The sequence below is a fragment of the Fundulus heteroclitus genome, chromosome 12 (assembly GCF_011125445.2).
Source record: "Fundulus heteroclitus isolate FHET01 chromosome 12, MU-UCD_Fhet_4.1, whole genome shotgun sequence".
In the NCBI taxonomy this organism is placed as follows: domain Eukaryota; kingdom Metazoa; phylum Chordata; class Actinopteri; order Cyprinodontiformes; family Fundulidae; genus Fundulus; species Fundulus heteroclitus.
This window is the reverse complement of record NC_046372.1, coordinates 38788757-38804284: the sequence shown is the minus strand read 5'-3', so window position 1 is coordinate 38804284 and position 15528 is coordinate 38788757. Positions and strand designations below refer to the sequence as shown.

General features: G+C 44.8%; 2 protein-coding genes across 2 annotated transcripts; both read right to left on the bottom strand.

Moving 5' to 3' along the window:
- Positions 1-755: 755 nt before the first annotated feature.
- Positions 756-10237, bottom strand: rnf10 (ring finger protein 10). Its single transcript, XM_036144584.1, has 17 exons — positions 9675-10237; positions 8365-8549; positions 8050-8255; positions 7880-7970; positions 7594-7778; positions 6031-6167; positions 5778-5932; positions 5465-5593; positions 5122-5377; positions 4889-5022; positions 4657-4774; positions 4465-4566; positions 4236-4373; positions 4045-4130; positions 3875-3932; positions 1935-2099; positions 756-1853 (listed from the first exon to the last, which is right to left on the bottom strand). Exons 1-17 carry the CDS (start codon positions 9835-9837, stop codon positions 1780-1782), a joined length of 2382 nt encoding a protein of 793 aa, XP_036000477.1. The 5' UTR covers positions 9838-10237; the 3' UTR covers positions 756-1779.
- Positions 10238-12223: 1986 nt separating this feature from the next.
- pop5 (POP5 homolog, ribonuclease P/MRP subunit) lies at positions 12224-15365 on the bottom strand. Its single transcript, XM_012852112.3, has 5 exons — positions 15141-15365; positions 14919-15061; positions 12947-13096; positions 12778-12861; positions 12224-12603 (listed from the first exon to the last, which is right to left on the bottom strand). The coding sequence occupies exons 1-5, from the start codon at positions 15158-15160 to the stop codon at positions 12500-12502; spliced, it is 501 nt and encodes a 166-aa protein (XP_012707566.2). The 5' UTR covers positions 15161-15365; the 3' UTR covers positions 12224-12499.
- Between the last annotated feature and the right edge of the window lie 163 nt (positions 15366-15528).

The window sequence follows — 15528 nt, the reverse complement described above, 5'->3', positions numbered from 1 at the left end:
ATAAAAGTTATCTAAAAGATTTTTCCCCACTGATCCCATTTATGCATAGGCCATTATATTTGGACTTATGGGAGTGTGGGTGTATTATCTAAGCAACAGCTGGCAGCAGTGTTAATGTTTGTTTTTTTCCCCATAAATACAAACTGGTGGATTTACAGAATACAGAAAATCTCTTCAAATAATGGAAAACAACAAAGCATGAATGGCATTTGATAGAATTTCAACACCAGGGTTGAGGCAGAACACGATTACAACAGAAAACATTTGCAACGGTAATGTATAAAGCAAATGAAAGAAATGGCTAAACCTTAAACCATTTTTTTTTTATCATTATAGCTGATGTTATGAAGAAAAAACACTAAACACAAAGATTCACTGAAACTCAGACACGTCAGGCATGAAACTGGGAGTCCGTTTAAAAGTTAACAAAACTTCTCCAGTGGCCATGTGATGGGATAGTCTCCAACTTCCTGTCTTCAACGCACTCAAAACAAATAACTTTACTAAATTTAAAATTGATACAAATCTAAAATTGAAATGGGAGCAACGATCCCTCCATCGCAGCCATATAAAGTTAGGTCGTTTTCTGGCGCAACAGGATAACGCATAAGAAAAATAATTCTGACTTTAATGTCCAGCTGTTCACTGTGGCTGCGATTACTGCCCACCACACCTGAATTGCGTGTCAGCACTGCCCCCTTGTGGAGCAAACAAAACACTGCACCAACAGGATTCCAGAAATGACAGGACAGATATAATTGTGCATAAATCTTTATTTGTTACAACATACTAATTATGCCGTCTACCCCCACAAACCCGCTCAAAAATATAGGTGAAGTGAAGAACCCTCAAACGAAAATATCCAACCCGCTTCTCTTTAGCTTTCACAAGCACGGGTTCAATCTCAGCAATCCCCTCGGCGCCACACATCTTCAACACAAAAACGCTAAAAAAACGGGGATAACGATGAAGTCAAAGTAAACATTCCCAATCAGAAAATTAAGCGGGACAAACTGAATGAAAAAGTGCGCGTTCTGGCTTCCAACAAGCGGTGATTCTTTATCGTGTGAACTGAATTTAGCTTTTCTAGTCATCAATACTGTTGTCTTTCCTGTCCTTACCACGGTGATAGAAAATGCAACTTTTGAGTCTGGCCATCGGCTAAATGCGAATAGCCCCACATTTTCCAACCGGGCAGTCATGTGCATGAAACACTGAAAAAGAAGTATTTGTTTGCAAGGTAGATCTCCAGAATGATGCTGGGTGGGTGTAAAAAAAAAAAAAAAAAAAATGCAAAAGGTGCAACAAACCCGCAGCTGGCTGACTGCTACTCTAGCATGACGCACCTTGCAATGACTTTGCCCGTTTTCTTAATATGTCCTAGGCGCAATACTCTGGGTATAAACTGGAACGTGTGAGAAACTATGGAAGTTATGGAAAGCCTGAAGCTTGAACAATGTTAGAGACAGCCGTTAGTTAAAGTCATTTACTCAGCATCAGAAATGCAGGTGACCCAGAGGGCTTTCAGTGTGACACATCGGTTAAAACAAGAAAAAAAAAAAAAAAAAAAGAAAGACTGCCAATGAAACTAGTGGGAAGACGTTCAGCAGTATTTCACCGATGGGGTCCGAAGAAATGTGAACTTTGGCTACACGGTCAAACCTACTTTCATAGCTTAGATTTCCAAGATGGATCCTCACGTCTAGGGGGGGGGAAAGAAAACACAAGCAGAAGATCGGAAGAAAAAAAAAAAAAAAATTATATGAACTCCGGTTCTGTCTACTTGGTGTGAACCATGGATGTGCTGAAGAGAAGCTTCTGCTTTTTCTTCTTCTTCTTCCCTCCCTTTTCATCTGAAACACAGGATAAAGAGTGAGCGCGGGTGAGCCGACAGCCAATCAGACGGCTCCTCGTTCGTACGGCTCCTTCCTGACCTGGTTCTACCGCGGGTCGCGGTGGGGAAGCGGGACCGCTGTCCAGCTGCAGAAGAGCCTTCTCAAAGGCCTGGCTGAAGGAATTCTGGAAGCTGGGCACGGGAACACGATCCGACCCGTCGCTCTCACCGTCGCTGTCTGCAGCTGGGGGGGCAAGTAGCTTGTCTGCGGGTGGAAAAAAAAAAAAGAAATAAATCACAATCCTCAGGAAAGGGAACCCTAAGGTCAGTCAAAATTCTCCTACAGTAGTACAAGTTCTTTTTTGGAATAAATGAACAAACAATACGCAAAGTCCTGGTTCTGGTTAACCAGTGTTTATCAGTTCATGAACGTACATCTTGTTCCAACTCCTGTAAGCATTCGTAAGCATGAAAAGTGCAGAGTTATCCACAAATATGATAGGAACTCTTTTTTGTAAAGGTCAAATTATCAGACCGTTAGCAAGCTTTGCTTCCTGCTGTAGGATGTTAAAGGTTTGGTTTAATGATCGTTTAAAACAGATCAAGCTTTTTAAACCATTTTTTTGTATTTTAAATAAGATATTCCAACAATAATCTAGACCTCTGGATGCTCCCATCCTTGAGCATTCCTGAAATTATTGTGAAAATGTTTGCAGAAACAATCCTGTCAGTTATGATGTGCATTCATGCCCCCCGAACCTTTCAATGTTTCGCATTTCCCAACAACAAACATGGATGTATTGTTTTTGTGATTTTATGTGATAGACCAACACAGAGCAGGACATCATTCCTGAGTGGAAGCAAAAATAATCCACGGCTTCGATTTCTTTCCTATTACAAATCAGAAAAGTGGCATAGATTTGCATTCAATCCCTTTTGTTCTTTTATTAATTTCTTTTGTCCTTTTAATAAATTCAGTGCCATGAATTTGCCTTCAGACGTAACTTAAGTAAATGGAGTCCACCCGTCCACCATTCAACCTCAGTATAAATCCTGTGAAGTTCTCAGAGTTTGAGAACATCAGTGAAGAGACAAATTAAACCAATCCATGTAAAAACACAGCAGCAGAGCCAACCCCTGAACACACAGCGTCATAATGTACGGGACGCTTCCATTAGTGGGGGCGGGGGAACTGGTGGCCGCTGGTGGAGCTAAACGCAGAGGAATCCTCAAACTAAATCTGATGGAGCTGCAAAACACCTGATGCTGGGGTGGAGGTTCCCCTTCCAGCAGGACAATGACTCCAGGCACAGAACCAGAGCTGCATGGACAGGTCTGGTGGCTTCAAAGTGACTGGTTCAAACAGACGGTGATTAGCACTCCAGTGTATTATATAGCTCAGTGCTTCAGACTAAAACCTAGCCACCTGAACGGCACGTCTCGACCCAAATCCAGCTGGAAATCTGCGGCAAAAATTCAGATTTGACGTTTCCAAGCGTTCTCCATCCATTATGACCCAGTTTTTGCAACAACGAAAAAAAACCCCTTCAGTCTCTAGATGAATGAAGCTAGAACAAAAGGACTTCTACAAAGCAATAGCTGATCGAACAGTAAAGCACACCACCGTTTACATGTTTTGTTTGTAAAAATGTTCAAACCCTGGCATCGTCTGCATCCACTTCTCAGCACCGCCGCTCTGTGCTGATCACACACACAGGGGTCTCTAGCTGCGGTCCCGCCCCCTTTAGTGCGGCCCTGCTCCAACACTCCTGAGTCACGTCGGCTGAGCTGCGTCTGTGTCGTCCAGCTGTGGCCGGTCGCTCACTGCGGTCAGGTGTGTTGGACCAGGATTGCACCAGAGAGCTGCAGGACAGGAGCTCTGGAGAACGGGAGCGTGGAAAGCCCCGCTCCTCTCGCACACTGACTTCACTGTAAGTCACTGAAATCCGTAGCAACAATGTGGAAAGGTTCAACAGCTACGACCGCTTTTCAAAGGCTCTATCCATCATTAAAGCACCAAACGTTCTAGGTCTGCATCACCTTTCTTTGGAGTGATCCTGGGCCCGGCTTCAGCTCTGGCTTTCCCATCCTTCAGCATCTGTACAGAAAACCCGTCCCAGATGGAGTTGATTACCGTTTTTCCTCTTAGTGATGGAAACATGTTGACTACACACACACACACACACACACACACACACACACACACACACCTGTGCAAAGGACATGCAGTGGCAATCGTCCTCCACGCTGCCCACGGCAGGCATGGACTCACTCAGACCTGGGAACCTCATCCCATCTAAAACAAAGGAGGGGGGGGGGAGAGAGAGACTGCTTAGTATTTGCAGACAAGGATAAAAGTTGAGCATTAATCTCAGAAAAGCGATGGAAGAGCTGATGTTACCAGAGCAGGGGCTGCTGCTGAGGGGGGACGGGGGGGCCAGAGTAAAGTCCGGTTGGACTGGTGGGCTGCTGTGGTGAGGAGGAGAGCCGAACGCTGGAAAATGATGGAGGTTCTCCAGTCCGATGTGCACCTCTGGATCTGACGGGACAAACAGAACCGAAGTAGAACCACTGAGTAGGAACCAGACGCTCTGTTAACGTTTTAAGGAGCCCGACGCCGCTTTACTTACATTTACCCTGCTTCCTGTTCTCCTCGATCTCGATCCGCTTCTCCCTGCGCTTTTCATCCCTCGCCTTCTTCTGCCTCAGGCGCTTTCTCTTCTCCAAGTCGTCTGAGGGTCGGACGGATTATTCAAGCATGAAAATGAGCAAAAAGACGAGTCTAGAAAGCGCGGGGGGGGGGGTGGAAAAGGACTCCATACCTGCAAAGGTGTCCAGGGTTTCTTTGGACAGCACCGGCGGCTGCAGGGCTAACTCACAGATGCTGAATTCACACGTGAGCGGCAGGTGGGCCAGGTAGCGATGCCGGCGCCGGATCTCCTGAAAACCAAACATCGGAAAAAGGGTGAGTGGCTTGCTGACTAAAAGCGGACATACTGACGGGAGAGCAAAAGCTGAAGTAAAAAAAAAAAAGCCTGGGCTCATTTGGCCGACCTCAGTGACTGTGTGTCCCACTATCTCCACCACTGTGGCGGTGATGGAGTCAGGGCAGACCTCCAGGCTGCCGTATTCACGCAGCAGACAGCGCACGTTCACGGGATGCAGGAACATCTGCTGGCAGTCGTCGGCTGGCAGCAGAACGGGAGAAAAAGAAATTATCCATTTGACTTCTTGCTATTTTAACCCATCAGAGTCCAAATCACTGCTATTTTAATTTGTTGGCACACCTTGGTAGAAATAGTAATACGGTCCGTGCACCACAGGAGCAGAGGGGCGGGCGGACTCCGCCTGGGTGACCAGGAGCTGCTCCTCCAGCCGCTGCTCCTCCAGCCGCGGCTCCGGGGGGGAACCCGCCACCGCCTCAGGCGACTCCTCCAGCACGCTCTCCAAGATGGCGTCGGGAGCGGCCGGCGGCTCGGCGGCTGCGTCCTCTGTGGCCTCCGCCACCTCGTCGTCGAAGGCTGAGGAGTACTGCAGCACGGGCTGCGGGGGAAATGAGAGATGGAGGCGCGTCTTCACGAGGAGGCCAGACCCACACAGAGAGAAAGACGCGCGTGTTGTTCCACTTGCCTTGGCGCTGACGGTATGGGTGACCACCTCCTCCTCCACGGGCGGAGGAGGGACTTTGAGAGTCAGCGAGGACAGGTCGGGGTTGTCTGCGCTCGCCACCTGCTGCCTCAGCAGTGTCTCCTCCTGCTCCTGTGACACGGAGACATTCAAACGCTCAGAGCTTCAATCTTAAAACCTCAGATATGAGCAGTTTTGCAGAAGCTTTCCAGCCCTGCCCCGTACGAGAACTTAAGAACTTTAGATGTGTTTGTTTTTCATGTCTAACGTGGCATATTCCTGAATCTCAGGCGCAGCCGGCAGAGAACAGGCCTACCTGTAAAAGGCAGAGGGCGCTCTGGATGAAGCAGCCCTGGGACTCCTCCTCCTGGCTCAGCTGGGCCTGCAGGATGCCCCTCTCCTCTGTGACCAAGTCCAGGACCTGCGCTGTGGAGGTCAGCAGCAGCTTGGAGAACGGACTCAGAGAAGCATCTAAAAAAGATAAAAAACAAACAAAGGTTACCCCCCCAGCCTCTGATGAGCGACAGAAAGCGCTCCTGACCAGCCAGGCTGCAGTTCAGCCTCATTACCTCCAAAGCGAACCGGCTCCTCCACCTTCACCCACTGCGAGCTCGGCATAGCCACCAGAGCCCCCTTTTCTCTGCGCATCAGGCGCATGGTGATCACGTCCCCGACCAAATACTGCTTGGTCTCCATGGCAACCACACTGCAACGAGAGAAACTATGATGAGACGCCGTCTGAACGCACTAAGAAACGAAGCTGCTTTAGCCATTTAACTGATGAATTTATGCAGACTCTTCCCTACGGATGGGAATTCAAAAACCGGTTCCTGTTCAGAACCGGTTCCGTGTGTTCCAGTTCACTGGCACCGTTTGGCAGCTCGCTTAACGATTCTCTTATCGATTCCAGAGCCGGGCAGCATGACTGCCCGGCTCTGGTGCTGCCTGGGGATCATTAGTTATACCTAAAACTAATACGTTCGTGGTGATTTAATTAATTTAGCTTTAATCAATAAGAAAATAAAAGCATAAATTGTCATCTCGATCACTGTGTATGGGGGCGGCCATTATTGCCCGACATCACATCCTGTGACGTAATGTCGCGTTAAGGCACTGCGCTCTAAAACAACAATTGTTTCAGATTTCCAGAGGACTTCACCATTGAAATTCGCGAGAGCAATTGTTAAAGCAACAATGCCCACGTGCATGGCAGTTGGATGTCGCAATACATCGGGTAAAAGTGGAAAAAACATTTGTTTTTTCACCTTTCCGATTCATGATCCACCACAGGCTGTTTTGTTGGATAACCAACTTGCCATCAAATTTCTGGCCAGAGAAAACACGTCGTCTGTAGCCAACATTTCGAAGAAGAACGTCTTCAAGATGACATGAGAGCGAGACTTTTCGGTAGGTTTTTCTTTTTTTATAATGTAGAATTTGCCGGAACATTTGTTTACGGACCAGAGGGGCGGAGTGATACAACACACTTCGATAGAATGCTCACTGTTGCGAAGCCCACTTATTTTATACAGCTTTGGTCTTATTTTTTCTAAAGTCGTAAATTTCATGAGTTGTGGGGTTGCAGTTTTTTGGGCTTGTTTCTGAAAGTGAAATCGTTTGTTTGGGCTCTAAACTAAGTGACGCTGAAATATCCCTCCGCCTCACAACGCACTGCAGCTCATCCTGACAGTAAAGGCACAACGAGCAGTTCTGCCCGTATTTTCTGCAGTTTACGGTTGCAATAACTGATATCTGCTGAAAGTAGATTAGGCGGTGCAGGTCACCATTTTGAGCAGAGATTGGTTCTAAAGATGAGTTTTATACTGATAACACTGCAGAACCCAACCTATAAACCGTACTTTAATGCTTATTTGTTGTCTTTTTATGTCTCTAAAATGTAAAATTAGTATTACTTTAAATTTAAATGCTTAATACAATGTCTATTTTTGTTTAAGAGGTTAAAAACAAATTTCCTCAAATTGGAATCGATAAAAGAATCGATAAGGAATCGAATCGTTTCACAGAATCAATAAGGGAGTCGGAATCGTGAAAATCTTATCACCCCCCCCCCCCCCCCCCCCCCCCCCCCCCCAATGACCCAGTCACATGAACAGCTCTCCCTCCTCGCTCACCTCTTCAGGTCAGCGGTGTGCACGGCCTCGTAGCAGATGGGGCACTTGGACCAGCTCTTGTCACTGAGAGACAGGTAGTGGAGCATGCAGGGCCAGCAGAAGATGTGTCCACAGCGCGTGATGCGAGCCGCCACGGGGGGATAGAGGCAGATGGGGCAGGACGGCACCTCGTGGCTATAGATGCGCTGTCGACGCACAGAGGAGACGCGGCCGTGAGCAGCTGAGGCAACGAGCGTGACGCTAAGTAGGGCCCGAGCTTTGCCCTGGAGGACGGAGCCGTACTCACCACCTGCTGCACACAGTCCCAGTTGACCAGAGTGTCCGGGTCAGTGAAGTGAGCCTTGTAGTCCTGGTCGTCAGTCACCACAAACTGGCAGCTGAAAGAGGAGACACGCCGTGAGTTTCACGCGCTCGGCCGCCGTGTCCGGAGCTCAAACGGCCGACCGCTTCGCTCACTTGGCCTGCAGAAAGAGCTCCTTGTTGAAGGGCTTGTTCTTGTGGCCCCACTTGTTTCTGCGGCCCCAGTAGGAGTGGCCGCCGTCTCCGACGCCGTCGTTACCGCCGCGCGGCTCGAAGGTGAAGTTCAGCAGGTGGTTCAGGCTGATTTTCTTGGGTCCAGCAAACTGAGCCGGGCTAAACTCGGCCCGGCGGGTCTCTGCTACCTGCGGGTGCACAGGAACGTGATCAGGAATCGCCCGGGAGAAAGCTGGCCTCCAACAGTCCATCCTCCCCCACAGAGCAAAGACGGCGACCCACACTGAGAATACGCACCTCCTCGCGTCGTCCTCCGCCCGGGAGTCCATACTGTCGGCCTCCGCCTCTCTGAGGGGGTCTCTTGTCGAAATTCTTGCTTTTCTGTGAATTGGTGCGGCGAGGGCCGGGGAAACTTTCAGCTTTGGGAAAGGAGGGCTCACGCTTCCGGTTGAAGCGCTTCGAGGCCCCATTGTTTTTACCATCTGACACAGAAATAACAAGACCAGTTAGACGGGGAAATGTACGTCGCTATACTTACAACTCCGACACATTCAAAGGACTCTGTGGTGACTAATGCACTAATAGGCATCACTCCAATGGCTGTGGAGCGTTTGCCCCGGCTGTATGGAGCCCAGAATACTGCTGCTCCGCCCCCACCTGTTGCTCAGCTGCTTGAAAGAAAGCGAGCACACTTTTCTTTCACGTACAACAAAAACCAGCTCAACACAAGCCGGCCCTGGCGTGAAAACTAAGGGACCACCACCAATCGCGCTCACTGAGGACAAGTATTTCTTACCATTTTTGGGTTTTTATTCCTCCTTTTGGTTTCACACAAAAGAAGTTATTGAAAATGATGACCGCCAGTGGTATTACACGAGCTAAGAACAGACTTCACTTCACTTGTGTAACTTCAAACCAACTTATAAAAAAAAAATATTTTTTTATAAGTTGGTTGTTTATTTATTTTATATATATATATATATATATATATACACACACACACACAACTTATAAAAAAAATGTTTTTTTTAATAAGTTGGTTGGTTTTATATATATATATATATATATATATATATATATATATATATATATATATATCATTTCAATAAAATTCCCTTGTATCAAGCTAAAAATACATAATATATTATTTTCTTTTTATGCTAAAAAGAAAAAAAAAGTCTCCCTCTTACAATATTTTGTCATTACGTTTTCCTTAACATATGCAGCATCGCATGCTATTCTCGTCATGGAAGCCCAATGAGTGCCTGTGCAAAAATAAAATCCCAATTTTCCAAAAATTAAATCTAAAAAAAAAAAAAAAATGCAAATTCAAATATATACACACACATGATATAATGGCTTTTATATCCCACTAAAGGACAGTTTAATCCGTCCCACATGGGCCGGCGCGCTGCATTAATCCGGGCTAAATATGTAAACTCCTGCGTCTGTCAGCTGCGGCTCAGATGTTTTGACAGCGACGTCAGCCGCTCCTGATAAACAAGCCGTGCAGCGCCGCTAGGCCCCAGCAGGCCTCCGGGCAGTATGGGGGGCTTTCTAGCTCCAGCTATCAGCCAGGGGGAGGGAATCACCGAGTGCATTAGTACCTGTTTTGGGTTTAGACTCTCCCGGCGGCGGGCCTGTGGAGCTGGACCGGGGCGGAACCTTGGTGCTGGTGCTGCTGCTGGGGTTTTTCTCCATGTTTGTCTCCGTGCAGTGAGCGCTGATCGGGCCGAGCTTCTGGCAGAGAGCCGCCGAGCTCTCTAGCATCAAACGGGGAAACGGAGGACAAAAACGGCGTGCGGTGTGCGCGGGTCAGGCGGCGAAGGCCCTGATTCATTTCTGTCAAACGCGGAGACCCCATCACGGCGACATCTTGACTACCAAACAAACCAGAGAGAAATACAGAGACACGGTGATGGCGTCTCGAGTCGTGGAGGCTGGCAGAGGAGAGGACGAAAGCTCGCCAAAACGGGGCCAAAACCCCCTCTGAATCCCGCGGTTCTGCTCGTTAAGGAGAACAGCGGGCCCTTAACGAGGCGCTAGATGTTTCCCAGAACCTGGAAAACGACCCAATGTGGGATTTTTCGCCTAAAAACGAGGTCCGTCACAAGGAGCGTGGTCTAATGGCGACGGGTCGCCAGATAGGAACCTGAGAGACCCGGATGTTTCTTGTACCGCTGCCAGTTAGAAAAGAGGTGACGCTAGAAACTCTGGGAAATGTAGTAAAACTCCGAGACGTCGGAACTCTCCCAAAAATCTGCACATTTTTGGGGAAATTTGATATTTACAAACGGGTTGGACTAAGAAACTCCCAAAAGAAGCAATTACGATGAATTATGACGTAGATGTATAAACAGTCTCAATATGAAAATGCTCCAAACAGCACCACCCCTACTTTGTGTACAAGTAGCATGCATCTAATAATTAATCAATAATAGTTTTTAACAAAATCTGCGGCGTCTCTGCCTTTGGGGGCCAGATGTCGTTATGGAGCTCAGTTAGTAATAATCAGTGGGACATAATCGTTCTTTATAGAGCAATATTGTAAAAAAAGCTTACCTTACCAATAAAATTTTGTTATAAACATTTGTATGTATATATATATTTAAGTCTGACAGAATATTGACAAACTCAGTAGGCTAAATCCTCTTGAGGCGCCTTGATATTGGGGTCGGCCCACCGTTCGTTTAAATAATGAACATCTGGAATCGCAGTGCGCATGCCCAACATGCTCTCAGTAGATAGCCGTTTTATTATATAAAATGGATTTCCTCGTGTGTTGGTTTATGCTAATTTATCTGTTTAATTTAAAATTGATCAAAATCAGGCTGTATGCATCACAAAAAAAAAAAAAAAAAAAAAAAAATACTTAGCCCCTTCAAATAGGTGTTGGGTTTTCATGCCAGAGACACCACTGAACAAACTCCTCAGTTGTCACCACTAAACCCTATAAATGTTCCTATGAGACAACTCTAAATTTATCCAGCCATCACACTGTTCCAACAAGGTTCGGTGCTTCAAAGCTGAATGAGTTTGGGTGTAAAATGTGCACATTCACCCCAAAATGAAAGCAAAAGACGTTGTGAAGATGCTGGCTGAAGCTGATAAGAGTCATTCTCCAGGGCTGAAAGGTTATTCAGAGAGTAAGCACCAAGTACTCTAAGAGCAACATAAAAAAAACAATTTGCAGTTTGCAAATGCTTTCAGGAACCAAGACATTCATTTTTGGAGAAATTTCCTGTGGGCTGATGAAACTAAAATTAATTTTACTATAATAACTACAGTATTGTTGCTTTTGGAGGAGGAAAAAGGGGAAGCTTACAAGCCAAAGAACAACAACCTTTAAAGTCAATGTTTTGGAATGGCCATCTAAAGTTCCTGAGAGCGGAAAAGATGTGTGGCAGGAAAGCCGCTTAAAAGCCTGACTTAGTTCTGTCAGGAGGAATGGGCCAAAATTCAAGCTAACCACTCTGTGGAAGGATACACAAGATGTCTGATGCCAGCCAAGCAGTTAAAAACAAAATTACCAAATGCTAAAGGGAAAGTATGTAATCTTCTACATTAAAACAATCTGCCCAAATAGATAAAAATTGGTAGTCGAAACTGACTTAAAACAGCAGTTAGTGTGACTCAGATGGCCAAGATTGTCTTTTCATATATTCTGAGTAAATTATATATTTATTATATTCTTTTGACTCGATCATTTCCGTGTTTTGGCTTGAGGTCCCAGAGTTTCGTACAGAAATGCTTTGGTCTGCCTTGAAGTCACTGTGAACTGTAAACGATCTATTTTACGTTTTTTTTTTTTTCCATTAGTTTTTTTCATTTCATTTTTTCATTTGCAGAATCTTTTGGTCTGTGGTTGATCCATCCATTCATGGATGGATGGATCGATGGATAAATACAGATGCAAATAGAAATGAATGTTAAGACTTTTATACATTTTTCCAGGACTGTCAAAAGTATTGAGTGTGTGGTTCATCCCTCTGAAAAAAAGTAATTAATGTTTTATATTGCTTTAACACAATCTAGCAGTTTCCTTCTAATATTCAGTTTACCACTGATTACCATTAGATCTGTGGTTGCTTTCTGTCGCTTTGTGTAGCACGGATGGGAAGAGCACTCTTTTCTTTACAGAAAGAAACGCCTCAGCTCAAAACACATATCCAAAATAAGTTTATTAGATACAAATGGCAATCATATATTTACAGAAAGCTAAGAAATCAAAGCCCATTAGTGAAAGGGTATGAAACTGCAGGTGTATCCATCTATGTCCTGTGCTTTTTTTTTTATAACAGTGGATCCATTCACAGCAAGCTTTCTTCTGCTGCTTTACAAAGCCCATTCTATCAGTCCTGCAGCAAAACCAACCTAAACCAAAAACTTGAACAGAACTTGAATTTAGCTGCCAACGTGCCACGTAAGGTTCTTACTCTCCATCCTCTTCACTCATCAGTTCATCTTCAAACGTTTCATCGTTTCTGCCGGTTAGAGTGCAGCTCAGAATTGCTTCTCGAATCTGCCTTTTTTCCTCTGCAACAGAAAGACGTAAGATCAAATCCAAATTTTCCCTGAAATCCACAGTACAAGTCTATCAAAATAAAGATTGCCCAGGAGGATATCGACAAACTCCATGGAAATGATTCAACTAATCCTACAGGAGGAAAGATTTCAAGTTAACTCTTTACTTTCAATGAAATCCATTACCTTCGTTTTTACATTTGGGGAGCATTTGATGGAGCTGCTGGGTGTTGTATCGGATCAAAAACTTCTGACATGTTCTCATTGTTCCTGCAGAAAAGCAAACACTCTCTACAGATCAAGATTTTAAAAAGGTACTTCAACATTTGTTTTGCGTTCTTATTTTCCCCCTTACCTCCCACATGCAAACAGTTGAAGAAACATGGGATTATTTGCCCACGACTTTCAATGCTGGTAATGAAAGGTAAAGCAGACCAGAGGAGCTTGTAACAGCCTTTGGGGAAACGGAGAAATACAGTTCCAGTGTGGGCATTTAAATATTTCACTGAAGGAGAAAAAAAAAAGAGAAAGAAAACAAGAGAGAGAAAAAGGAAATGTCAATGTTTTAGATTCCAGAACCAAACAAAGAAATGGTGAAAACAACTATTACAGGTAGATGTTATCTTGATTATATGGACATGTTAGTAACATAACAGTTTTCAGACAGAAAAATTGGATCAAAAATCTGCTACATTTTTTATCAATTGTTTGAGTTTAGTCTTCTTCCCCCACCAATTCTGCCAAGCCTGATCCCACGGTGGTAGTTTTGATAGACTGGAGTTGGGGACAGTGAGGCATCTTGCTCAACCACTTATGTGTCAGACAAATTCGATGACGCAGTACTGGGCTCATTTAATTTTAAATCAAAGTCTGTGCCACTATTTCAGCTGCATTTAAGTGACAAAACACACCAAGCCATGACTTCATTCCTCCATCTCTACCTGCTAACTGCCTGCATGCTCCTGCACAGTAACAAAATAAACCAGGTGCAGACGTGGCGTAATCTTATCAGTTTAGCAGGTTTCAGCAGGAGTCATCAGATTTAGTAGAAGATTCCTGGACTGCCAACATTAAAGGGAGGGGAGAGAAACATTATCAATCACAGGTCCTCATAGAGACATATGTATGCACGCAGCAGCCTCAAGAGCTCTGCGTTTAGGCACAAACAAACAACATCACCAAGCTCTTACCTTTAGGGGTAAATGTGGCAACTCTTCTGGATTAAAAATTGACTTTTTCAGTTCACCTCTTTGTCTACTCTTGCATCACAGCAGGGAGGGCAGTCCTTACCATCGTAAAGTTTAAATGCTTAAAAGAAGTTAATGCCACTCGTTAACAAGTTAGTCTGCAGGTAATTTTGGACATTTTCAGTAACATATTTACCACTTTCTGGTATAGTAAACAGATACTAGACATTGGCTCTTTTCACCAATCAACAAGATTCTTTTGCTGAAAGCACTGCGCCCAATTTCATCAGATTTAGTTTTATTTTATACATCCACACACAGGGGAACGGCACTTTTTTTAAATCCTTGATAAACTGCAGCAGTACACATGTTGGTTAAAATTAGAATGCCCTTTATTTGGCGTATGTCTGAGAAAGAACCCAAGCTCAGACATCTAATGCCCAGCATTATGTACTGCCCAAGCACAACTGTGGCTTTGCAGCATATTTGATGCTGTAAAGCATCAAGGATGTTTAAATAGCCCCACCTCAGATATCTTCTTCTACTTTGCTCAAAATACACTGGATTCATACTTTATAACAATTTGGCATCAACGAACAGCAACATCTTTCATGTTTAACAATGTTTAATAATTATATATCTAGTGGCTTCTTCAAAGCAGGCTTCTTTTATCGCTGTTTGAAAATGTTTAACTTTTGCAATTGTTTTCCTCCCAATGGTTTCTATTTTATGTAAATATGCAGTGTTAATTGTTATCTGAGACATTTTTGGGGAGTGGCATGTCAACAATGTGGTTAGCTCCAGTTTTATGCGATCTTCCCGACTTTAATGTGACCAAACCAAGTGCTCAATTATCCCTACACACCCGTTTCACTTTGTTTAAAGCTATTGTTTTAGTCTCCATCCGTTTGCACAATAAAAAACCCTATAAATTGACCAGTATTTTTGAGCACTGTTTAGCCTGTTCTAATATTGATTTATTTCTATTTGGCTGAGCAGCTACCGTTTACAGGAAGATTTACAGGTAATCTATCCGATGTTATCGCATTATACTGAGCTACCAGAAATTGTATGGTCAGTGTTATTTTGCTTTCTATATGCAGTATAACCGAGGCCATGGTATGGTCCACCAGAGCTTACCGCAGAATCGGACGCTGCATAGAGCTGCCCCGTAGTCCCCGTGAATGCGGGCCACTGCTGCCCTCACTGCCCCCGCTACAGCTCGATCATCCAGCTTCAGCAGGTTGCTTCTGTCCGACACATTTATCTCACACAGCAAGTACCTGCCGATATTAAAAAAAACCCGGATAGAATCAGCAATGGCTCGCAAACACACAGGTTTACCTGAATCACGTGTTTTACCTTGACTTCACCCGCACCATGGCTGCTTTTATCTATTTCCGTGGGAAGGACTTCCGTCAACAAAACCCTCACTCGCTTGCTTCAAATTTCCTCGCGAGCGCCTCCCTGTGGATGTCAAAGGAAATGTCGGATGCTTTTGAGACCATTCATGGAGCAGCGACGAGTCAAACGACGCCTGACAAGAAGCAAAAGCTTGGAAAAACTAACGGTGCACCAAAACATATAAAATATGTTCGTTAGTTCAAATATCTCAATTTGAAGTATTTTTAAAAAAAGAAAATATAGATTCAAACACGAAATAGAAACGGTAGCTACGGTCTGAGCACTAAACTACTCACGCCCCTTTTGGTAACCATGGCAGCCTCACTCGCTCCCAGCCAATCCCAGC